The 26,320-nt window shown below is 43.2% G+C and overlaps 2 protein-coding genes across 3 annotated transcripts in view; one reads left to right on the top strand and one right to left on the bottom strand.

Moving 5' to 3' along the window:
- dip2a (disco-interacting protein 2 homolog A) overlaps positions 1–13,969 on the top strand; it is a 72,762-nt gene extending 58,793 nt beyond the window's left edge. The window contains exons 22-38 of one of the 2 annotated variants that reach the window (XM_067259768.1): positions 33–147; positions 344–545; positions 788–888; positions 3,162–3,242; positions 3,520–3,643; positions 3,879–4,000; positions 4,309–4,420; positions 4,776–4,885; positions 5,304–5,434; positions 5,683–5,851; positions 6,296–6,466; positions 9,569–9,630; positions 10,053–10,110; positions 10,496–10,570; positions 10,750–10,924; positions 11,225–11,348; positions 12,218–13,969. In XM_067259768.1, coding sequence (XP_067115869.1) covers positions 33–147; positions 344–545; positions 788–888; positions 3,162–3,242; positions 3,520–3,643; positions 3,879–4,000; positions 4,309–4,420; positions 4,776–4,885; positions 5,304–5,434; positions 5,683–5,851; positions 6,296–6,466; positions 9,569–9,630; positions 10,053–10,110; positions 10,496–10,570; positions 10,750–10,924; positions 11,225–11,348; positions 12,218–12,470 — 2,185 coding nt within the window. In that variant the 3' untranslated portion in view covers positions 12,471–13,969. Of the gene's footprint in view, positions 1–32; positions 148–343; positions 546–787; positions 889–3,161; positions 3,243–3,519; positions 3,644–3,878; positions 4,001–4,308; positions 4,421–4,775; positions 4,886–5,303; positions 5,435–5,682; positions 5,852–6,295; positions 6,467–9,568; positions 9,631–10,052; positions 10,111–10,495; positions 10,571–10,749; positions 10,925–11,224; positions 11,349–12,217 lie in introns of those variants that run through there. The other variant, XR_010879318.1, reaches the window with a different exon arrangement.
- Positions 13,970–13,981: 12 nt separating this feature from the next.
- sacs2 (sacsin molecular chaperone 2) overlaps positions 13,982–26,320 on the bottom strand; it is a 44,477-nt gene continuing 32,138 nt past the window's right edge. The window contains exon 8 of the mRNA XM_067259759.1: positions 13,982–25,488. Coding sequence (XP_067115860.1) covers positions 14,552–25,488 — 10,937 coding nt within the window. The 3' untranslated portion in view covers positions 13,982–14,551. The remainder of the gene's footprint in view (positions 25,489–26,320) is intronic.

The raw sequence follows: 26,320 nt of genomic DNA, 5'->3' as shown, positions 1-26,320 counted from the left end.
TGTTGTTATACCAGTGTTTTGTTGTGTTCCAGGATAGCGGTGTTCTCTGTGTCTGTGCTCCATGATGAGAGGATTGTGGTAGTGGCAGAGCAGAGGCCTGATGCCTCTGAGGAAGACAGCTTCCAGTGGATGAGCCGTGTTCTCCAAGTACACCCAAACCACACACACACACAAACAAACAAACAGATACACACACCGTACACAGCACACAGAAACACACATACAAACAGCACACAGAAACACTCACACAAAGAAACACTTACGCAAAAACAATACACACACACACTCAGACATGCACACACACACGCTCTCACAGCTGAGCCCTCTCCTATGTGTTTCCCAGGCCATAGACAGCATCCACCAGGTGGGTCTGTACTGCCTGGCCCTAGTGCCTGCCAACACGCTCCCCAAAGCCCCACTGGGGGGCATCCACATCTCGGAGACCAAGCAACGCTTCCTGGATGGGGCGCTGCACCCCTGCAATGTCCTCATGTGCCCCCACACCTGTGTCACCAACCTGCCCAAGCCCCGGCAGAAACAGCCAGGTAGGAACCAGGGGCACAATACTGGGAATACCTTGTAATAATGATTGTGATGATGATAAGCATGGTGAAGATGATGATAAACATGGTGAAGAGGATGATAAACATGAGGATGTTGATGATGATAACCATGGTGATGAGGATGATGATGATAAACATGATGATGATGATAACCATGGTAATGAAAATGATGATGATAAACATGATGATGATGATAAACATGGTGATGTCTCTGGCATGGGCAGAGGTGGGTCCTGCTTCTATGATAGTGGGCAACCTGGTGGCAGGCAAGAGGATCGCCCAGGCCTGTGGCAGAGACGTGTCCCAACTGGAGGACAATGACCAGGTATGTAAGGTAGCTAGCACTTCTCCATCTCACCGTCCATCTCATTTGTGTGTCTATGTTTATGTGTGTGTCTGTGTGAGGGTGTGTCTCTGTGTATATGTATGTCTCTGTGTGAGTTTGTATGTTTGTGTCTCTGGGCCCTATTTTAACGATCTGAAACGCAAGTATCAAAACGCAAAGCGCAAGTAACTTTGTGGGCGGGACTCTGGCGCTTTTGCTCTTATACCGGCGGGATAAATGACTTTGCACTGGGAACAAAACAAAAATGGGTTGGTCTGAAGTAGCTACATTACTAATGTGTGTGGTTTGGGCGTAACGTGCAATAAACCAATCAGAGCATCATCTCACATTCCCTTTAAGAGCAGGCGCGATTGTTCCATGGCGGATTGCTATTATAATGTCGAATTTTCCAGGCGCAAGCCAGGAGCGGTTCACAGCCAAGGACACCGACGTTCTCGTCAGGGCCGTAAAAGATAGAGAAGTGACATTGTATGGGAAAGGCAGAACAGTTTTCTCATTGCACTAAGTTGCCCACTCATGCTGCTCATTCAAATTCTTACTCTTATTTTTATATTTTATTTTTTAAATTGTTATATTTTAAATTGTTTAATTCTTAGAATTAGTTTAACCATTGTACTTTTTTACTTAATTTAAGACCCTTATATGTTTATTGTTTGCACCTTCCTCCCACAGTAAATTCTGTGTTTGTTTAACATACATGGCGGATAAACCGAATTCTGATTCTGATTGGGATGGGAGAAGAATTAGCTTCGGTTAAACAGGCGTGGGAGGAAATTGCCACAATTGTTACAAATCAAGTTCACATACATAAAGATTTCTAATGAAAAACGTTTTAATCATTGACATGAAAGAAATGTAACAGCCATACAATAAATCAAAACAATGTAACGTAGCTTCGCAGGAAGAAGACCCTGGCCTCGCCAGCAGTGCGCACGGGCCAAGCATGCGCCCTTAAAATAGCATCTAGGGCTGTCCCCGACCAAGATTTTCTTTGGTCGACCATGACTCGCCTAAAACGTCTGAAAAAAGACTAATCGAAATTTGAAACGCTTTTTTTTAAGGACAAACATTTTCCCGATCTGCAATGGCTGCTGGACATTGCAGATGCAGCCGCTAATAGCCTACTAATAATAAGACTCGTATCACCAGTCATGTTGTAACCGAATGCCGATGGTATCTAGTATCTCTTACAATGTACTACAAATTAAAAATATTGTTTGTTTAACATGCAAATCATCCGAGCGCGCTTATCACTGCCTGAACTTGCAGCATGCGAACTTACGTAGAAGCTGAGTGGGGAACGGTGCAACAGAGAAAGATTTTGTTGTCTTGGCCGGAGATAAGATAATGTCATTCGATTTGGATGTGATTCTTATAATAGGCATATTCATTTTTCAACCCGGCGCGTTAGCATGAGCAAAGTAGGGCTAGGCCAACTTACGTTTTTCAGGTGGTAGGCTACATCATATTCGACGTCGAACTATGAAAAATAAACCTTTGCTGTCAGAGTTTGCATTCAACGTTTTTCGAGTCACCCGGTACTTTGTAAATGTAAATGTACTTTAATGAAATGCTGCCATACCACAGATTTCTTTGCCATTTTGACTAATAACACCGACAAAGTAGGCTATGGCAGAGTTTGTAGTTCGGCAGCCAATTGTGCTCGTGCCGTGTGCAAAATACCAAAACAAAACAAAGCGCAGATTAACGAAAGGGAAAACAGTAACACCTTTTCTTTTAAATTATATATTTTTAGAGTTGCTTTATTTGTCTTAAATAATATAATCTACAAATTCTGTAGAACATTTAGTTAATTCAGCAATGATAACACAAGCGGGAATCAGATCTCACACTGCCATACTGCAGCTTGACTAAAAAAATCTTAGTCGACCAAGAGCATCGACCAGAAAATCGACTAGTCGACTGAGTGGGGACAGCCCTAATAGCATCTGAATAATGCGCCATTGACTTTAGACTACGTTTTTCCTGGTCTGTCACGCCTCCTTTTTTCGCTGAACCACCCCCGGGAGTGCAAGGTCATTCCCTAATTTACCAAAGTGCGTCTGTGGAGGGAAAAGTCCGCTTCGCGTCGAGTGCAAACTAGGAATGATACTTGCGTCGTTGACAAAGTCAATTGCGCTGGGTGCAAGATAGGGCCCTCTGTGTGTATGTGTGTATCTGTGTGTGTGTATTTGTGTATTTGTGTGTGCGTGTGAGTGAGTGATCCCCGTCTCTCTGCTCCTCTCCCACAGTTCCTGTACATGCAGGATGTGTTACAATGGAGGGCCCAGGCCACGCCAGACCACCTTCTCTTCCTGGTGCTCAATGCCAAGGTACCAACCCTCTCTGCTCTGGGTTCCCTGCTCTATCTCTCTCTCTGTCTCTCTGGTCTCTCTGTCCTGGCACCCAACCTACAAGCTTTCTAGCATGCCATCCGTCCTCAGGGCCTTTGAAAAAATAGTTTGCCATTATTTTGTCTAAGATAGCTTCATAGTCTGTTGGAGTTTGTTAGACGCATTTGTTGTGTTATTCCTCCAGTGTGTCCTTCTGTGTCATTAGATTGTGGAAGGTGTGTTTGCTAACTGTTGCTGTTGTTGTTGTTGACACCAGGGCGCGGTGGCAAGCACAGCTTCCTGTCTGCAGCTGCACAAGCGGGCAGAGCGCGTTGCCGTGGCGCTGATGGAGAAAGGCCGTCTCAACACGGGAGACCACGTGGCGCTGGTCTACCCTCCTGGTGAGGGAGATGACAAACAGGCCAACAGACAGACAAACAGGAAAGAGACAGACAGACAAACAGGAAAGAGACAGACAAACACACATACAGACAAGACAGACACACACAGGCAGACAGACAAATGGACACAGACAGACACATACAGACAGACAGCCACCCAGAAACACAACCCACCAGACACACACACAGCCAGCCATGCTCTTTAAGCTGTATGTTCTGTTCTCTGTCTGGCCAGGCATCGACTTGATCGCCACCTTCTATGGGTGTCTATATGCTGGCTGTGTGCCAGTCACTGTCCGACCCCCTCACCCCCAGAACCTGGCAACCACCCTGCCCACTGTCAAGATGATCGTTGAGGTAGGGTCACAGATAGATACCTACCAGGTATCAGTTGTGCCAGTTACACATAGAGACCTACTGTCACCAGCCAGTCACACTCAGTCATCCCTCACGGCCATTTCAGTCAGTAAACAGCGTATTATGTTTGTGTTTGTGTGTATATGTATGTGTGTTAATGTGTGCTTGTGCACGTGTGTGTATGTGTGTTACTGTGTGTGTGTGTGTGTGTGTGTGTGTGTGTGTGTGTGTGTGTGTGTGTGTGTGTGTGTGTGTGTGTGTGTGTGTGTGTGTGTGTGTGTGTGTGTGTGTGTGAGTGTGTTTGACAGGTCAGTAAATCTGTGTGCATCCTGACCACTCAAGCAATAATGAAGCTCCTGAGATCCAAAGAGGCAGCAGCTGCTGTGGATGTAAAGAGTTGGCCCATGGTGCTGGACACAGGTACACACACACACACACATGGTGCTGGACACAGGTACACACACACACACACCAGGTACACACACACACATATGGTGCTGGACACAGGTACACACACACGCGGTGCTGGACACAGGTACACACACACACACACATGGTGCTGGACACAGGTACACACACACACACACACACACACATGGTGCTGGACACAGGTACACACACATACATGGTGCTGGACACAGGTACACACACACATGGTGCTGGACACAAGTATACACACACACATGTATAAACACAAACACACACATACACAGTAGAAAAGACCCACCATAAAAACATTACAATGGACACACACACATACCCTCCTCGTCCTCAGACGACCTCCCTAGGAAGAAGAGCCCCCAGATCTACAAGCCCCCCACCCCTGAGATGTTGGCCTACCTTGACTTCAGCGTGTCCACTACAGGCATCCTGGCAGGGGTCAAGGTGAGCCATGCTGGACCTGGGAGCCTAGCCTCACTCCCATCCAGATAGAGACTAGGAGCTGATGGCAGCTGTAACATAGTCCTCTCTTAAGGCAGGTGTTGTGAGAAAGTGCAGACATCTGCCGTTTGAAGAGAGACGGTGTACTAGGAATGTATGTTACTGGAGTCAGCAGGTGTAATCAGAGCACAGTCATCATCTCCTAAAAACTGTCTCTCAAAACATGAATAATAAGATTATTTTCAGTACTTGCTTTGTCTATGGTTCAGTTACATTTTTGTTAATGGATTTTTAACCCCCCCCCCCCCCACACACACACACACACACACACACACACACACACACCTACACACACACCTCTCCTCCACAAACACACTCACACTCTTCTGCACCACACACTCACACCCCTCTTCGTCCCCAGATGTCCCATGCTGCTACCAGTGCCTTGTGTCGCTCCATCAAGCTGCAATGTGAGCTCTACCCTTCACGGCAGATCGCCATCTGCCTGGACCCCTACTGTGGCCTGGGCTTCGCTCTCTGGTGCCTGTGCAGGTAAACACAGCACCCCTCTCAACCTTAAAATGGACCTGCAAGCTTGTCTACACAGAAAACTTCTAAACCTTAAACTGGACGTGCAAGCTGTTCTACAATATGATTTTGTTTTTACTTGACCTGCAAATAACTTAAGCCTGTAAACTAAGGTGATACTGAAGATCAAGCAACTGAAGTGTCTGCCTACGTGCCTGTCTACCTGTCTGTATGTCTGTCTGCCTGTCTACCTGTCGTCTGCCTGTCTGTAGCGTGTACTCGGGCCACCAGTCCATCCTGGTTCCTCCTCTGGAGCTGGAGAGCAGCGTGTCTCTGTGGCTGTCTGCCGTCAGCCAGTACAAGGTCCGCGTCACCTTCTGTTCCTACTCTGTCATGGAGATGTGCACCAAGGGGCTGGGCTCTCAGACAGAGGCTCTACGGGTCAGTCTCCCTACATCTCTACTGGTTTCTACTGTATCTCTACTGATCTAAATTAATCTCAATGTATCTCTATTGAGCTACTTATCTGTTGATTTTAACTGATCTCTATTGATCTCAACTAATCTCAATGATCTCTACTAGTATCTATTTATCTGTTTTCTTGTCTATGCTGGTTAGTTCCCCTACATCTATCTCTACTTATCTGTACTTATTTCTCAATCTTTATGATCTCTATTTATCTTTCTCCTGGTTTCTCTACAACTCTCTTATCTCTACATCTCTCTTTTTCACATGTCTCCATCACAACCAGTATTGTAGTATGGTTCAAAACATCCATGAATATGTACAATATTATATAAGTAATTGATGATTCATTGAACTAAATGATGTAGAAATACAACACATATTGCGACAGTGTCTAACTCCACTCCTCTATCTGCGCAGCTGCGTAACGTGAACTTGTCATGTGTGCGCACCTGCATGGTGGTGGCAGAGGAGCGGCCGCGCATCGCCCTCACCCAGTCCTTCTCCAAGATCTTCAAAGACCTGGGCCTGTCGCCACGCGCCGTCAGCTCCACCTTCGGCTGCAGGGTCAACGTGGCTGTATGTCTGCAGGTGAGAGGGGGAGAGGGGGGGAGAGGGGGGGAGGGAGGAAATTGAGGAATTGGGTGAGGGATGTAAGGATGGAGGGAGGGAGTGATGGGAGTGATAGAAGGAAGGATGAGAGTAATACAAGGAAGGATAAGAGGGAGGGAGAAATCACGTTTAAGTTTGTCTGCAGGTCAGGCAGATGAAGGGATGAGATAGGAGAGATAGAAGGAAGGAGGGGAGGAAGGGATAGCGGGGTGAGAGAGAGGAAAGAAGGGGTCCAGGGCTCAAAATTGCTACCATTTTGATTGCATATGCTCCCGAAATTGTATCTATGCAACCTCAAAATATATTTGAGAACATGTGCAAGTGCTAATAATCATTATGGTGTGACCTATTTCAATATATTTTTAAATGCTTGCTAATTAGCCTCCTGCTGTGAGCTGATACAGTGACCAGTCCACCATTCTATCCACTGTTACATAACCAATTAAACTTTTTCTTTACGTTCTTAACTTTAATGCACATTTTAGATTTTTTAATTTATAAAATTAACATTTTAGTTGTGGTGCTCCCTTATTTTCGGTGGGTGCTCCAAATGTTTTGCTGGTGCTCCTAATTTTTTTTAAGTTGGGAGCACCATTGCTACGAAGTAAAAAAGTTCATTTCGAGCCCTGAGGGTCTTCTGTAATGTCTTCCTTCTGTTTCACTGTTTATTCATTCTGTCTGACCACCTTTTCTCTCCTTTCTGTCTTTCATTTCTCTGTCATCTTCCACTCTCTGTGTGGTGCTATGGCTGTGTGTCCAAACACATGTTGTGTATGTGTGTGTGTGTGTGTTTCTGTCCTCTGGCCCGCCCCCTGTTGTCAGCCCAACAGGCTAGGGAAGCTGGCTGAGCAGGTATGATGGACAGAGGGCTTGACCAACTAGGGCTGAGGGGTGGGACTTGGAAATGAGTAGGGCTGTTCTGATTGGGCTGCTGCTGTTGCCTGGTTTATTTCAGTTTTCATATTGATTTCATGCATGGCGCTGAACGGCCTTCAGCTCATACTTCCTGTCAGCTCCATCTATGGATTAGATTAATATTTATTGGACTGGGCCAGGGAGAACACTACCTTTACATGTTCATATTGCTTTATCATCCTGGGCCTATGATCCAGTAAGATTCCAGTGTGTTGCAGAGCCAGACATTGGTGCTGGCGTGTCCGTTGGTCTATTCGTGATCAAAGACAAAGTCATGGTTAACTTAAGGCACACCTGTGTAGGCTAGAAACCTGTTTATCATCTTCCGGTATCCCTATTGGGGGTATCAACAGGTTTCAACACATTTTTTGTAACATAGTTGGCCTATGTTAGGAATTAGTTGTTTTACATTTAGTCATTTAGCAGACGCTCTTATCCAGAGCGACTTACATTAAGTACAGGCACATTCCCCCCGAGGCAAGTAGGGTGAAGTGCCTTGCCCAAGGACACAACGTCATTTGGCATGGCCGGGAATCGAACTGGCAACCTTCAGATTACTAGCCCAATTCCCTAACCGCTCAGCCACCTGACCCCCTTTACTGATGGCATGCTCCATTAGTACTGCTACAGTTACACAGCAGTTAAGGCAGGGCAGGCTACTGAAAGCTTCCTTTTGCTGTTTTATCGTCTGCTCAAAACTGGAGTCCACGCTGTCCCCCCCTACAGCGGGCTTGGCTGCTCCAAGCTCTCCCTGGGCCCCTTCCCCAAGGGCCAGACAGTGCCCCATGTCCACCACTAGAGGGCGCTCTGACTCATTTACACTCAATCCTGCTGACAATGGACACACAGGAAACAGTTCTCACACACTCCCAGTAAACACAGACCTGTAGCGTTTTTAACCCTCGTTTTCTCATCCCCATCCCCTGACAGAGACACACACAAATACAGTAGTTTAGCTTCTCACTTCTACCCCAATCCCCCTCCCACACATACACTGTAGACCACAACTCTACTGAACAGCAGGTATTCTATGGAGCTAAATCAGGGCCAAATGTTTTGTTCATTCGAAAAAAAATCTTTAGTTGAAAAACTAAAGCTTGACATTGAAAATGTAAGTTTTGGTCAAAAACTTGAAAAATAAAATCATGAATTCAAAGAAATAATAAGTTGACCAATTTCTTTTTCAAGTTGAATAAAATTTCGATTAAAGTCTGGAATGATTTTGAATAAATTATTCATTTTCATTTTTCACTTTTTGATTTTCACATAGTTTCACATGTAATGTTTCCAGATTCAAGATTTTTTTTTTACGGCTTTTGGCCCCGATTTTGCGTAGGGAGCGTGGCTTCAACTCAGAGGCGGGAGTTATGAGTGACAGCCTAACAAAGAGGCAGAAGACTCGGCAGTTGGCAGGCGTCCACTCCGCCAAGGCAACACGCTGGCGCCAGCGCAGAGGTAAGACATGTGAAAGATATTAGCCTTTTTGAGGGTATGTGTCAATGACAAAAAAATTCCACTGCGGGGATAAGTATCTATTCAAAAAGGCTAATATCTTTCACATGTCTTACCTGTGCGCTGACAGTTCAACTCAGTAATTTTCATGGTGATATCTAAATGTTCAAAATGTTACCCTATTCACGTGTGAACAATAGGCCATATTTGGGTCTTTTTCGAAACTTTCCCCTAATGGGATTCTTCTGGGCTTTTTTTTTCTTACTCAGGACATATTGAGGATACAAAATCAGTTGAGTTTGCTTCTGTTGCAATTTGTCCTACCTTTTTTCATAAAATGACTGGACTTGTACCCAAACACAGCTGTCTGTCCTTGGTGCAGACTGATACAGCTGATACACCCTATCCCAAGCATGCATAGTAATAATACTGATAAAGACAATATTTGTTATCTTATCTGGCCTAAACTCTAAACCCTGAAGGTCAAGCATCTGAAGTTGACATGGCTATGCGGTTGCATTCTCCTCTAGCATCATTACTGTCTATCAATGGCTCCCAGCCTGCTTTGTAAAGGACTTCCTTTCCATTTTCAGCAGCTTCTTGAACCCTCCCCACCCTCGCACACATTCACAGTCGGCACACACATTCACAGTCAGTGTGCAGCAGGCAGTAACAGCCCTGTGTGTGTGTGTGTGCATGTGTGTTTCTCCTCAGGGCACAGCAGGACCAGACCCCACTACAGTCTACCTGGACATGAGAGCGCTGCGCCACGACAGGTACTGTACGGAGCTCCACTGTACCTCCACCCACTTTATACTATCCTGAATGAATCCAGAGTTGGGAAAGCCTTTTACTATTCTATATTAAACTATGCTATACTATCCAATGCTCTACTATACTATAATACACTATTTTATAGTATACTATACTATATTGTATAATACTATACTTTGCTATGCTATGTTATACTATACAAAACTAAACTTTATTATGCTATGTTGTACTATGCTATGCTATACTATACCATATTGAACTAATATTATATTGTACTATGCTTTACTATTCTATACTATACTGGTACTAACATGTAGTGGAATTAACCCCAAACATTGTGCCCAGCAGTCCTGTGGATCAGGATATTGCAACTGTAGTGAAAAGTGAGTTGTTGCCATGTGGATGACGAATGTGTGTGTTCCAGGGTGAGGTTGGTGGAGAGAGGCTCACCACACAGCCTGCCTCTGATGGAGTCTGGCAAGGTAAGACAACTTACCCCAGAGCTCCCAACCTTGTTGTTGTGTCACAGTGCAAAGAGCACAGCTATCACACAATTCGTCAATTGTTTAAAAATGTATTTCAATCCAGTGAAATTATACATAATCAAAATCAATTCAGCTAATTTTGCAATTCTCCTTAATGCGGCCCCATGTCGGTGTCCATGAGGAATTTACTTATGCAAAATACGCAGCGGCATCGGTAATCAGTTGATGTGTCTCATCGTCCATGTATTGATCAGTGTGTCAGTACATGGGAAGCTCTTATGAAGGGGGGATAGCTGTAGCTCACTGGTTGGAGCGTTTAACTGCAGAGCAGGAAGTTGTGAGCTCAAATCCCCCCCACTCTGTGGTTGTGTGTCTCCTTCAGATTCTGCCTGGGGTAAAGGTCATCATCGCCAACACCGAAACCAAAGGCCCGCTGGGAGACTCCCACTTAGGAGAGGTGAGTCATCAGCGGTCACCAAAGGTGGGCCACGCCCCCCCTTACAACAAGACACACCTCCCCAGACCAAAGACTATGCCCCTCCACAGTAGGCAACACCTTGTCATACAGAAAGCCATGCCTCTCTCTTGGTAACCCCTCCCTCTCTAACTCTCTCTCTCTTTCTCTGTGTGTGTCAGATATGGGTAAGCAGCCCCCACAATGCTACAGGCTACTACACGGTATATGGAGAGGAGGCGCTACATGCAGACCATTTCAGTACCAAGCTCAGCTTCGGAGATACCCAGACCGTTTGGGCCCGGACCGGCTACCTGGGTTTCTTGCGCCGCACGGAGCTCACAGACGCCAGCGGAGGTGAGGGCCTCTTCAGACTCCAAAACCCTGATTAGAATCCCCTAGGCCCTGACTAGTATACCCTAGGCCCTGATTAGTATACCCTAGGCCCTAACTAAAATCCTCTAGATACTGACTAGAATCCCCTAGGGTCTGACTAGAATCTTCTAGACCCTGACTAGAATCCCCTAGACTCTGACCCCTTTCCTGCCCTGAGAGTATTCAACATGGCTGTAGACAACAACATATTTGTGTATGTTTGAGTGCGGGCTTCTCTCCATGCATGCATCATGCATGCTTATGGTTGTTTGTGTGTGTCAGAGCGCCATGATGCCCTGTACGTGGTGGGATCCCTGGATGAGACCCTGGAGCTGAGAGGGATGAGGTATCATCCAATTGACATTGAGACCTCTGTTATCCGCTCACACAAAAGCATCGCTGAATGGTGAGATATGGAATCTTACATTTAGACCCTCCTTATTGCTTTTACTATATTTTTTATTTATATGTAACCTTTTAAAAACAACTTATTTTGAATTCAAATCACAGGAATATTTGAATGCTTTTAGAGCAACAAAAAAGGAACCAGAGAGGGTACAATTTGTGTGGAAATTATGAAGTTTGCTTGCAGCCGCCGCAGCTGGGGCAGTTTATTTAACTTAATCACCCCCAAATATATTGTTTAATTAAGATCAAATGTACTATATAATGTTCAAATATTTGGAGAAAGACAGAATGGGGTGTACATTTTTATGTTACTAAAGGACAAACACACAACTTATTACTGTATCTTAAAAAAAGTATGTATATTTATTATTGATGAAGATTGTACAGATTAAAAAACAGGCTACATTTGCTGCCTAGCCTACATAGCTAGCAAAGAACGGACAAAAAAAATACAGGCCGTTGATATTCACTCAGTTGTCACTGCAAACACGACAAGTATCGTCCGCTCCACCGGACATTCGCCACAAAATATACATATTTCCTAAACCATGCAACAGAACCTACAGAACCTACAAAATAATAGCATAGCTATCGGGTACAATACACACATTTTGCCACCTGTCTGCAAAAACTGGGACGAATTAGGGCGGGTATAATAATGTATATGTGAGGTAACAATTGTGTGGTTTGCTGATAGCAGTCAAATTAATTAAAAAAATCTGATAACACAGCCCATCTTCTCCTCTTCCCCATCTATTCATCCATTTCATTTATCTCCCATGCTCTCTACCCTCCCTCACCCTTCTCCTTTTTCCTCCCCCCTTCTCTCCCCCATCCTCTGCTCCCCCTCTCCTCCTCCTCATCCAGTGCTGTGTTCACCTGGACCAACCTACTGGTGGTGGTGGTGGAGCTGGAGGGCTCCGAGCAGGAGGCCCTGGACCTGGTGGCCCTGGTCACCAATGTGGTCCTGGAGGAGCATTACCTGATCGTGGGCGTAGTGGTGGTGGTCGACCCCGGGGTCATCCCCATCAACTCACGCGGGGAGAAGCAGCGCATGCACCTGAGGGACGGCTTCCTGGCTGACCAGCTGGACCCCATCTACGTAGCCTATAACATGTAGACAAACTTCGGGTGTCCAAAGAGGTGGGAAGGCCTCTGTGTGTGGATGCAGCTCAGCTGCGTGAGAACAGAGGAAGGAACAGTACTGTCTGTCTCAGTGCGGCTGACAAACTTTGTTTGGTGCGGGAGGACAACTCACTTGTAGAAAACAGAGAATGTGGGAAGAGGAAAAAAGGATGGGGAAAAAAACAACCTGGGATGAAAGCAACTGAAGTAACCCTCTGTGTTTGTGTTTCACTTTTGCTTTGAGGGCAGAACTCCCACTGTATGTTCTAAGTCTGTGCATTCATTTCTTAATTAGGAACATTGCAGGATGTTGCATAACTGGCTTTATTATAGGTTCCTTTTCAGTTCTGCCACCTTAATGTCAGCTGCAGTAGCCATTCACTTGTGCCATAAACCACTTATTGAGTTTCTAAATTCTTACTTTTCAAAATGTACTTTCAAATATGGATCATTCATTTACTGTTTTTATTTCAATGCAAAAAATGCAATATGCTAGAAACTTTGTCGCATTAAATTACTTGTGATGTTGACATGATTTTCTTTAACTCATAAGGTGACAAGGAACATAATCATAATTTAGCATTAGCAACTTGCCAAATGTTTTAAATTAAGCCTTAAATATTTCCAGATGCCTATTCCTAGCTGTTTAAACTTGATGTAGGTTTGTGAAGAGGTGAAGATGGACATGACATTATTTCATGATTGCAAACAAAGTACTTCTGGCATAATTATATAAATATAGGTGATCTGATTATCTTTTAAATACATGCTTCTTACAAACCTAAGTTCCAGTGTCTCTTATGTAGTTTCACACTCTCGCTCCAGTAATTGTGTCTTTGACCATCTCCATCTGGAACTACTGCACTGCATAAGTGGTAACAAACAGGAGCACTTAGTAACTAGGCGGGCAACTGTCTCACCTAACATTAGCCAGAGAAGAGCTCATGGTTTTGAGATTTTATTCAATTGCATGTACTGTATGAGGCTAAGTTAGGCTTACCCCGTTCAACATACCACAAATTGTACAGACCACTTGTGAATGGTTTATTTCTTTTATATGTGCACACCAGTTTGGAAACAGGCAGCAAGCCTGCTGTAATTATGTACAGGTTTTGTGTAAGTTATTTCTGTGTCAGGTTGACTGTTCATAACCTGATACTTATGAACAAGACTGAAACTGGTGAAACTCATCCCCATTTCCCCCTGAATAACATAAGTTTTAAATGGTTTCTCTTGTAGGAAGACAATAGCTACAGGAGCCTTGTAAACATTTTGTATTGTATAGACACTGGGGACTGGCTACTTGAGAGATGACACGAAAGCACACGCTTCTTCAGTTATAGTGACAGAGATGTGAGAGCGCTCATCCTCAAGACATATCCAAGGATGTGTCTTGTATTCTGGCAAATAGAGGTTGCATTGTCTGATACGGTTTGTTGTCATTATTTTCATAACATGGTTTCTAATATAAATTAAATAAATACAGTGCTTTTATTCAATGTACAGTTTTTTTCCTGACAAGACTTTCCTACTAATTCTACAACTGTATGTGTGCTGTTTGTACTATATTCTTTGTTAATATATGAAAATGTACTTTCAAATTACAAACGTTGAACATATCAATGACAAGTTGTATAACCGTCCTTATAACGAGTAAACTTTCGGATGCTTTCTGATCACATAACGTAGCATAATGTTGATAATGTCATGGGAAAGATGAATAACAAGTAGAGAAAAATTAAGCTGCATATAATATTTCATTACGTTTTATTTCATCAGATTCACAAGGAAAACATTTGGTATGCATGTCAGATGCACAAATGTTTTTCTACAAACATTTTTAATTGTTGTTCATTTAAATTTTTCGATTGACACAAAACAAAACACTTTTAATCTCTAAAAGTGTACATGTATCTGAAATCAAGTACTGTAGATGATTCAAGTATATCCTTATTAAAATAAAGAAAAACAAGGTACATCAAATCATGTAAAAATACAGTGGTTATAGTTATAGTAAGTTTATAGTTAACATGCAAAATCTTAACATTTAGAACTTTTAAACATAAAATCACCATCTCAGAAGATAAATGCATCTACTTTGCTTAAAAGCTCTGATGCCAAGTCCAGCACTTGCACTTCACTTGCAGATTTGAATCGCTCGTTTGGAATGTAGGGTGATGGGTGGCAGTTGGGATACTGAGTCTTCTTGGGGTCAACTCCAATTTTCTTCAGTCTGTCCACAATGCTATGCAAAGTCCTTAATTGGGGGCTGAAGCCTGACACGTCCTCAGCCATGTTTGAGATGGAGAGGTTTGTAGGATGGTGTCCATGTCTTTTGTACTCTGCGGCGATAAGAGCCTTTTCCACTGCCTGGTGCACCTTGAACAGACACCACTCTGTGCTCCCTCTTCCGGACTCACTACGAGCTGCTGTCAAATCACAGTTTGCTTGTCTGTACCACCGCTGAGCCTCTGCTCTGTTAGGCTGTGGCACATTTCCATGGTGTGTCCAGAAGTTGTTATTGTATGAATAGTGAGGTCTTTGACTCCTCTCACGTCCACCCCGATGATGGTTGGCCTCCTGATCCCACTGATAGTAGAAGCCGCTGAAATTTGAGTTCCATCTCGGAGACTGTGTTGGTCCACTGAAATGTGTGTTTTGTCTTCGGTCAGTCGTGCTCCTTTTGCCACTCTCAAGTTCTTCTATTTTGTTCTTCAAGTACTTGAATGCCTCAGTGGCAAGCTGTTGAAAGTCAGGATTTTTGTCGGGGTGCCATCTCAGGTAAAGTCGACGGATGGCTTTGCACCTCTCCTCCATGGGCAGAATCCAGATCTCTGACAGGCATTCGTCGATTTCTTCTTTGACCTCCTCAATAGACTGTGGTAAGCTCCTTGCAGAAGAACTAGGTGGCCTTGGCACAGACGCACAGGGTTCATGTGGCACAGGGCCTGCGACATGCTGCACTGCCATACAGGTTGATTCTGTGTAGGTGAATCGCTTTTCTTCCCGTTTGAACTGATGAAGATCAAGGGTGCTTACTTCGATAAATTCATCTTCTCCAATTTGTATTTTATATCTGCTAGAATATCGTCCTGAGCTCCCTGGTGGGGTATGAAACTGCTCTACAATTACTGCGTAGACATATTCCTCATTGGATCCCTTCTTGTAGCCAACGTACTCCCCTTCCTCAAAGTTGTTGAGGATGTTCATGTCAAGGGCATCAACCCATTCATCAGGAATAACACTTCCGGCCTTCGGTGGGAGGAAGTCCTCTGTTTTAGCAATGTTGTGGATTCCATTCTCTTCCAGTGTTTTCAGAACCTCCAGCATGTGGTCACACATCAGAAGTTCCCCAATGACTGGAAGAACGCCTGCCGATAGTTTGTATTCCAAATTAGCATTTATTTCTTTTGTCAGTCTCATGGTGATCCTGCTCATCACTTTAGGGCCAATCTCGTCATTGTGTTTCAAATAGATGGAACAACATTGCTGCCCCTTTTTGACGTACATCTCAACAACAGTTTTTCCCAGCAGCTGTTGGTCAAGCCAAAGACCTGTTTCAAGGTACTTGCAGCAGATTATCTGAATATTGCCAAATGTTTTCTGACAGCTGCTAGCAACTTCTTGCTCTGTTATTTTCCCCTGAAACTGGTGTCTGATGAGACAGATCAGTCCGTATGTAAAGGCAGCTGAGGATAAGCGTTTCTGAAACCATCCACCAAACTCACATCCCTCTCCATCCTCACAAAGCTCCTTGCTTGATTCCTCCAGATTGTACACAGCTATTTTGGAAAGCATTTTGGGCCTCAGCTTCTCTGGTAAGAGTTGCAGGAGTTTCTGATCCATGTACATGTCCTTCACCAAATCGCAGTAAGGGAGTTTCTCAAGGAGCCTCAAACAGCTCAATGCACCCTCAAACCTGCTGGCCTGGAAGACAGTGTCATTGAAATACAATGTGTGTGAAGGATACAATTTATGATCTGTTGATGGCAGATACAAGACTTGTGGCAGGTTTGGGGTTGACTGACTTTCTTTTAAAAGACAAAACAGCTGCTCTACTGCACACTTGACTGCTATCAGCTGACGTGCATGCAATGCTTGTTTGTCAGAGGTATTCAAATTAATTTCTTCTAGCACACTGCAATACTGCATTGCAGTAGCCATGTCACTGACACCAATTTTCTTGAAGAACTTTTCATATTTTACATCTTCTGGAGGAATTCGGTACAAATAGGGTCTATAATCCAAATGATTGGGCAGTACCAGTGCTGTTTGTTTAGCCTTTGCCAGTTCTTTATTATGCTCAACCAGCACAAGAGGGAGGTCGGACAATGGAGAGGGGTCAAAGTCCATTGCTTGAAGATAGGCATAGGATTGTCTGAAAACTTCAGCACGAGTCTTAATCTTGTCCCCATGCAAAAAAGATTTGCATGGGGAATTACAGATGTTTTTTAGGTTACATGTAACTCGTTCTTGAGGTGGTTTGTCTACAGCTCCAGCATCCCTCATCATTTGCAAGTTTGTCTGTGTGTTGTTGGGTAAGGCCAGTATGGGCATTGAGGTCCAGATTACATTTTGATGATCAGGGTCTCTTTCTATCAGAGAGCCTCGGATTGCAACGGTTGTCCTCTCAGTTGCAAATGCTTGATGATATTTGCTCAAACTGCTTTCGATTTGGATGGGATATATGAACTTAATGCCACCAATCACTTTCAGAAAGTTTGGTGATCGTTTTTTGACATTGTTCTTTAAAATTGTGTCAAACAGTGTTGAAGATTTCTGTTTAAGTGCTTTGAGGTTGGCAGTGCCTTGAGCACCTGATTCAATTTGTTTAGCAAAATCGATCATTTCATCATCTGTCACAGTACACTTCATGCCAAGTTTTTTGAGCAAATCTTTTGCTGAAATAGTGTCCTGAGAATGTTTACAGATTGAATCCCAAAAACCTTGTGGTACAAATCTCTCTTGTGGCAGCATGATCTTGTACAACATCACATTCTCATCAAAGAAGTATGAGGCCATCTCCAGATTCCCATGGGCATTGTGAATTAATCTCACTTTTGACATTGTAGAGATGATTTGGTCATGACACCCATTACATTCTGAAAGACGAAGCGACAAAAGCAGTTGAACAGAATTAATTTTTTGAGCCTCTGAAAGCTGATGTATTTTAGGCATGATGAATTGTACAAAGTACTGCAAATCATTTAAGATTTGTATTTTTAACTTTTCTGCCAGGTCCTTATTCTCAACAGTGCTTTTGAGAAAAATGTTCTCATCTGCCATGTACAAATCTGGAAATATTTCGATTAAGTCAGTGCTGAGGATGAACACCTTTTTGTGTCCATCTATCTGTTGTCGCCCACCCTGGATTGTTTCAAATAATGGCAGTGACTTGAGTTTATTGACAAATGCCTGTGTGTCCTCTGACTTCGATATTCCAGACTGAAGAAAATATTGAAGTTTACTCAACTCTTCTTTGGGAAGTGGTTGAAACTCTGAGGGTCTCAGCTGACAGACCTGGCCTAAGACAGCGCTTTCATTCCTTGTGTCCAGGTACCCTGAATGTAGGTGTTGATGCAGCTCTTTGTCACACTTGTGGAAGAATGACAAGTTAAGTTTCGTGAAGCCAAGTTTAAGGAGAATTGATGAAATGTAATCCGACGGGAACTGAATTACACTTAACATCTTGCTCATTGTTTGAAGCAAATGTTTGTTATTTAGCCTCGGGCACACAACAGGCAAAATGGGCAAGTCGGAGAACAGCACCATGATAGAATTCAGAGCATGATTTTGATCTCTGTCTTCCGATGCTGCCTGTCTGAGTTGACTACTTAAGAATAGCCATAGATCTTTCAAGAATTTCTCTGTAGTCTCATTTGGAACATGGAGACCACTGTGTAGATCCACATCACAGTCTACAAGTAGGTTCAGCAGGGAAGTTGTCAAATATTTGACTGCAACAGGAATTGTCAATTCCTTAAGAAAGCATTTCTGCAGAAGATGCAGGTCTTGGAAGAGGTCATCAGCAAAATCTTTCTCATATCCACAGAACAATTTGTTAAACCTTGTCAGAAGTTTGGGTGAGTCAAGGCTGAACACTCTGAGAATCTGATCTTTTGTGAGAAGAAGAGGAAGTCCACTGATTGATTGAGAACAGTTTGGTTGTACATCTTTTAAGCAGTACTTCAGGAGTGCAGAGCATGTGTCTTTGTCTCTGATCAAAGTCTGGTTGATGGGGAGAGGTAAATCCATATCCGTTTTGGTGGGATCATTCATTGGTTTTGTTCTCAAGTATTCCCCAACTGTCAAAGGGCTGATTGTTTTCACCTCGACTCCGGACGTTTTGAAACTTTCCCATATTTTTGACATTTCATTAGAGAAGGGGACCAACTTCATGCCAACATCCTCTAAAACTGCATTTAGACTTTCTTTGTAATCTGCTAAATAAGGCATTTCGACAAGTTGTCTCTTGGTCACACTACACCAACCCAAAGAGAAGTTCTTAATGAGTCGAATTACTCTACTGTTGAGTGGAACTTCCTGTGTGGATCTTTGTAGTATTGGAATAACTGTGACCTCCCTTTCATTGACTGATCTATACACCTCATGGATCATGTCATGCCAGTCTTGACTTGTGTCTTTTGAGACATGGGGGAAAAAGCACAAGAATGAGCTGTCAAAACCTGGATCATGGCGTGTGGAAATCATTTTCCTGTTTTTCAGCTGACAGCGAATGTGATAAAGCAGATCTGCATACAGCGGAGCGATTATGTTCAGTTTCAATGATTCATTCCAATCAGCTTTCACACTTTTCCCATCTTCTTTCCAGAGATCCCTCCTAGATGCATCCACTTCAAAGTTTCCATTTACATGGATTGGGAGTCCTGTTTGACCTGATGGCAATGGCAGAGAGCAAAATGCCCTTCCAATGAAATCTTTCCCAGCTGGTTTGGATCTTACACATGCTGCCAAAGCTGCCTGTGGAACTTTTAAAGACTGTTGTGCTCCACTTGTGTTTTTCAAGGAGCCAAACCGCTCTGCAATCGTCCACTCACTTTCCCTTTTATCAGATAATAAAATCTGGACATTGTAAATGGTTTGATCTGGTGACATTGTGCTGTTACCTGGCAGTACATGTTGTATATGGTTTTGAAATCTAAGTCTTTCCACACTGCTCTTTTCAGGGAGTCTTTTTTCAATTGAGAAGATAGTTTTGAGCATATTTGTTTCTGGGCTGATTTCATGAAACTGTATTTTGCCAATGTTCTTCAGGAAGAGAATGAGCCCCTCAGGATCTTCTGACAGAGCTGAGCAGAGCTCCTGAATGTCTTCATCAGTGACTCCCTGTTGTGATATTTTTGAGACATTTGCATTAGCACCCATCCTGAAAGGCAATCGGAACATTGTACCGTTTTCAAGGTCAAACGTGTCTGGAAGAAATGTTTGGTAAACATCGCTGAACATTTCCTTAAATTCACTTCTTAGGTCAAACTTGCAGCCAGGTAGTTTTTTGCTTTCAATATATTTCCGACCAGGATCTGATATACAGAGCCATTTGTCACCTGTTATAATCGAAGGGCAATCAGTCAGATGGTAAACTGAGTTGAATCCGAGTCCGTATTTTCCTGTTTTTCCTGGAATGCTGTGCTTTCCACCTTCCCCAAGCTGTTGAATGCCTTTCATATCTGCGTCAGTAAAAACCTTGTTGTTGTACACACACAGTGCAGGGCCTTGCAGAGGATTCCATCTGTTTCCAAAGGTTTTTTTGCTACTGTGCCTTCTCTTGTCCCACACAAAGTGAATTTCTGTTGCCTCTGCATCATCAGCATTTTGGATGAGCTCTTTCAGGATATCCTTCTTTGATGGATAAGCAGCAATTATGTTTTTGATACGGACTGTCAGTTCTTCGTGTTGCCCGAACTCTGTGGCATATGGTGAGAAGTCTTCCACCAAATGATCTTCCAATGTGTGATTTCTTGTTGTGTTTGCTCCAAAATGGAGAGCCATGACACGAGGGATATTTTCATGGCATAAAGTGATGCCTGAAACAGGAATCCAGGGGCTGTCATTGTAGTAGAGATTGTTTGCTGTTTGCAAAACACCGTTTTGATCAGGTATGAGGCAAGCACTTTGTTTAGTTTCTTTGGTTGAATATAATCCCCTTACAATTATTGTGAAACAAATTTGAAGGTCACTTTTGGAAAGTGATCTGTGTCCGTATTGAGTGGACAATTTATTAAGAACATTGTTGAACTGTTTTACTGTGAACTGCTTGCTGATGCCTACACATTTCCACAGCTCATTAAAATTGACAAAGGCATGTGGAAGGATATGAAGATAAGGTTTAGCATCAAATTCTCCACATTCTGCTACAGATGTCACATGTACAAACTTGTCTTCTGCTAGAATAAAGGGGCAAGAGTGTGCCAGTTGAGAAATTAGTGGGCTGTCCCTCTGATTGTCGCACAGCCACTGATTCAGAAATTTGTAGCACTCATGAGCTATATTGAAGAGCACTTTTTTATCAAAATTTGGTGGTACACAGGTTGCTTTATTTAGTTGTTGAAGTACAATGTTAAGTGGTGGACTTACGCAAATTCTCAACTTCTGGAGGACTACATCATCGCTGTGTATTTTAAGAAGTGAATGGTCAACAACACATTTTGTCAGGTTGACTAGATGGCGACACTTGTCAGTGTAAACATCCATGGGCTTCTGGAGTGTCACCATTATGTCACTTTCTTCATTGGTATTTACTGGATGAAATGCTGGAATGAATGCTGTGTTCCTCAATGTGTCCCAGAATGGTGAATCTTTTTCATCTTGCATGTTGCAGTGTATCCTCATCAACTCCAGGATACACTGAAGGTGCTTGTATGCCTTCTCCTGATTTCTGTGCCAAATACCAGTAGTGATCCTCACTCTTTCTGTGATCTCCTTCAAAGGAAGACTGTCACTTAGCATCCCCAGTTCTAATAAACGCTGAATTCGTTTGGGAGAACAATAGTCATTTTTGGTGCCACCAAGAAAACGCCCCTCCTCTGGTTCAAACAAACTGCCCACTTTCCCTGATGGGTTCACAAGTTTTTGGATGAACTGTAGTTGTCCATCTGTCTGTGTAGGGATGCATGGATAGCTCCTTAGTAGATTGTCAACTGCACAGTTATTCAGATCAATTGCGTGCAGAACAAGAGCATCCCTACTCTTTGGATCCATCGTGCTCAAGTTGTTGAACACCAGTTGTTGGTAAAACTCTTCCCAATTCATAGTTCTTTCCAGCAGAATCTTATCAAAGCCTGCTTTTAAGAAACTTTGTCTCACCCACCCTGGTAGAGGAACAACATGACAGGATGACGGTGCCTTGGAATTCCCTTGACACACCTCTGTTGCAAGTTTTCCAACAACTTTATTTTCTTCAATGTCTGTGTGTAAAAATCTTGCCTTATCCATTGAGAACCATGTTCTCCCATCACTTAGGAGCTCGAGAGTTTCGCCATGGTGTGGTTGTGCGATGACGGAATAAAAGGCATCCACCAATGGTTTGAAGGCTTTGCTCACTTTCTCTTCGTTGGGCCAAAATGTGTAGTAATCGTAACTTTGCAATGTTCCACTTTGTGCCATGTTCTTCAGCACTTGGAGTACGTTTACGTATGCCATGGTACCAGCATCCTCGAGCAGAGCTCTGTTCCACTCATTTTTCACTCCACTCTCCCAGAGACCTTTGCGATTAGAAGTCACAGCAAATGTTCCATTCACATTCACAGGGAGGCCTGTGTCAATGGGAAGAGGAAGGAAGCAAAAGGCCTGGCCGACAAGTTTAGTTTCAGACTTCACCCATTTGCCAGTTTGTTTTTCGCGGCTTAAGGGTACAGCTATACCAGCAATTGGCAAAGAGAATTTGGTCTGATTATTTTCTCTCTGGGCCATTTGTAAAGATTGATGTGTCCCAAAGCAGTTATATAAAAGCCAGAATTGTACATCTGATCCTCTACAATGTTGTTGAGTTATTTCAGCAATGTTGACGTTATCGTAATTAATGACTTGTTTGCATTTTGTACCATGTTTCCTCAAGGTTGCCAGAGCCTTACTTTGTTTTGCTTGTTGAGTGTTGCCAACTGGAATCACTTCCACAATTTTCTTGGAGATTGTGAACAGTGTCTCTGTCTGGCCATCTTCAGGAGGAGTTGAGGCATTGTTGGGAAGGTTTTGTAGAGATACGGTGTTTATGTTCTTCAGAAAGAGCAAATGGGTTTGTGAGTTATTGGTAAAGTCCTGTTGAAATGTGATTATGTCACTTCTGTCATACACATTTGAGCAAATCTCTGATTTGAGTGCTTCTTCTTGTGTTCGAAAAGGTAACTTGATGAGAGTGCCAGGGTAAAATGTCTGAGTGCTTTCCTTGGACAGATTACAATCGAAAATGCGCTTGTAGGGTTTGAATTGATTAGAAAATCTGTACAGAACCTGTTGTCGAGACAGGTCAAGTTTTATTCCAGGATTTGCATCGCCTTTTATGTGCTTTTCCAGGTGGGTCACATTTGGATCAAGTATCAAAAGCTTATTACCACTGAGAATGGAAGGAATGTCAGTCAAATGATACACAGTATTGAATCCAAGTCCAAATTTCCCTATTTTTTCTACCTGGTTTTCCTTTGATCCAGATCCAACTCGGGTAATATTTCTCCAATCATTGTCTGTGAAGAGCTCATCATTGAATGCCCAAAGACAAGGTCCATTGCAAAGGCTCATTCCAGGGGATATTAGACTTTCAGGAGGATCTTTATGTTTTCTGAAATCCACCATAAACTTACAGGTCTTCGCCCCAGCATCTTCAGCATTTTGGATGAGCTCTTTGAAAATGTCGTTGTCCTCATCATATTCTTTGAGAATGTTCTTAATCCTCAGTGTTATTGGTTCTGACTGGCCACACTGTTCTATCCCAATGTGTTCTGGACTGAGGATCCGGGTGCTAAGGAGTGGTATCTTGAGCCACTCCGCAGTCTCTCTTGAAATGTCCTCATGGATGACATAGAACTCCTCTTGGTCCTTCTCTAGATCATCCAAACCATCCCTGCTCACATCACAAAACAAGGCCATGGACAGTGGTTTCAAGGTAAATCTTTGACCCTCTTCCATCACTGGCACAGGGGTATCGTCACTGACAGCCCTACTCACCTTCTTCATCCATTTCAGAATGGCTATGGACAATTTCAGCTCGGAGGGGTTTCCAAAAGGTGGCTGCCTCTCATCAATGGAATGTTTGATGTTGGTTAGGATGTCCCCTATTTCTTTTTCTGAAAGGCATGACCTCACTCCAAATTTGGTTAACAACCTCTTGTAAGGGAGAAACTCCTCTGGCACTTTCCCTATGTAGGAGGTCAGATCCAGATCAGGTGGGTAGGTCAAAACTACATCTCTGGGAAATACAAATTGGTTGTGGATCCATAGCCAAGGTTTACAGCTCAACATGACTTTTATGAAGTCTAACATGTGGTCTTGCATGAATTTGTAAGTGCTATGCAATGTAATCTTGAATTGCACACCATGTGGATCACAAATTGACAAATTGTCCAATACCTTTTCAGCAGGAGGCAGGCACAGAAGTCCAAGTTGCCTGCTCACTGTCTCTTTGAAGACTCCTGTGAGAGGCATGACATTGCCCACAATGTTTTCATACTTTGCATCTCTTACTTCTTCTGGCTTGAAAAAAAAACTTGTTTTTGTGCTTCCCTTGCTGTTGCCTAGCATTGCGCCTGCATTTGCACATGGGATCCATTGCAGTTGTGAGAGTTGGTGAAGCTGCTTTGCAGAGAACTTAGACAGCAGATCATTATCATTCAGCAGTCTCAAGAGAGTATCTGATTTTTTGCCAGCCTCTTGTGGTGAGTGAACATACAATTTCTCAATCTGAGTGGTAACATGCAAAACATTGCTAGGAGTGATATCCCTTTCTTGGGCCAGCAATCCAAGGCACTTTAAGCTCTTGATCATCTCTGGAGTCTGTGTGAACACTTGTGGTGGGAAAAAATCTGCATCAAAAAGGATTTCAAACTTTTTGTTTCCTGGATCGAAAAAGCCAGATGCCTTCTTCCGCTCTCCTCTTTCTATTTCAATGAAGCTCAAATCCGCACATCTCCTGTACAAGTCCTCATTCTGAGAGAAAAGGAAACTGCCATTTTGTAAGATCCAGGTCATTATCCTCTCTGTCTCTTGTTTCCTGTAATTCATCTTAATGCTATCAACTAAACAAATGGACACTTGAGCTGAATCTAAGAGATCAACTTTAAGCAAGCATAAAAGTCGGCGATCAGCCTCTGTGACACACTGCACAACTGCATCAGGCATGGGAAGATCAGATGGGATCTTTGGAAGTGAACTTAACACTGCAGCCTGCTTTGATTGTGCAGCAACATAATCGTCAGCCATTGAGCGGAAGAGAGGCAATTGTGAGACAAGTTTTTGTTCTGAGACTGAGAGGTTACCAAGTGAAGAGAGATAGTGTTTTAGTTCTTCCTTTTCAGTATGAGAAGCTGACTGGAGTCCCTTGATGACCTTTTGGGCATCCAAGTTCATGAGCACTTGCAAAGTACTCTTTGGGCTTGGTGGTAACACATACGATTCAAGGTCTTGGTGCTGAAGAAATTCATCTCGATTTACAACTGTACCCCCAACCTTCCTTATTACTTCTGCAACATGGTCTGACAGGGTGTCTTGCTTACTATTCTTGAAAAGCAGAGTTGGCTTTTGTTGTAGTCTGGCAAGTTGTTTTGAATGGCTTCCATCCCGCAAGGACTCAATGGGTATTAATGGCATGCCAATGAAATGCCGTAGCTCGTCAAAATTAGAGTCAAGAAATTTCCAGAACTCTTGGAGCCACTTCAGGGGTGGATGCTGAGCATTCCTTAGTGCCCAGGTAACATGCCCATCTGTCTCTTTCCATTCCTTTGGTACATTATTAATGGCCAATTCAGCGACTAATGCTGCATCCAGGTTGCATACAGTGAATAAATCTGAAAAAATGAACATAGTATAAATATAGTGTCTTAAAGCGAAAGCATATATAACCCCAATTCCAGAAAAGTTGGGACATTGTGTAAAATAAAATAAAAAACAGAATACAATGATTAACAAATCTTAGAAACCCATTATGTTATTCACATTAGAACATACAACATGTCAAATGTTTAAACTGATGAAATGTACAATTTTAAGGAAAAAATAAGGTCATTTTGAATTTTATGGCAGGAACACGTCTCAAAAAAGTTGGGACAAGGCCATGTTCACCACTGTGTAGCATCCCCTCTGCTTTTAACAACAGTCTGTATCTGTCTGGGAACTGAGGAAACCAGTTGCTGTAGTTGTGGGAGAGGACTGTTGTCCCTTTTGTGTCTGATACAGGATTCTTGCTGCTCAACAATCCTGGGTCTTCTTTGTCATATTTTTCGTTTCATGATCCACCAAATGGTTTTAACTAGTGAAAGGACTGGACTGCAGGCAGGCCAGTTCAGCACCCGGACTCTTCTATTACGAAGCCATGCAGTTGTAACAGATGCAGGATGTGGTTTAACATTGTCTTCCTAAAATATGCAAGGCCTTCCCTGAAAAAGATGATGCCTGGATGCAAGCAAATGCAATGTTGCTCTAAAACCTGTATATACCTTTCAGCATTGATGTTGCCTTTCCAGATGTGCATACTGAGCACTAGGCACTAATGCACCACCATCAGAAAAGCAGGTTTTTGAACAGAGCTCCGATAACAAACCGGTTGGTCCCTCTCCTCTTTAGTCTGGAGTACGCAGCGTCCAAGGTTTCCAAAAAATAATTATATTTGTCTGACCACAG

This window comes from Osmerus mordax, chromosome 2 (assembly GCF_038355195.1).
Source record: "Osmerus mordax isolate fOsmMor3 chromosome 2, fOsmMor3.pri, whole genome shotgun sequence".
Lineage (NCBI taxonomy): Eukaryota > Metazoa > Chordata > Actinopteri > Osmeriformes > Osmeridae > Osmerus > Osmerus mordax.
Note: the sequence above shows the minus strand (reverse complement) of the source record. Positions and strands in the feature narration are given on the sequence as shown.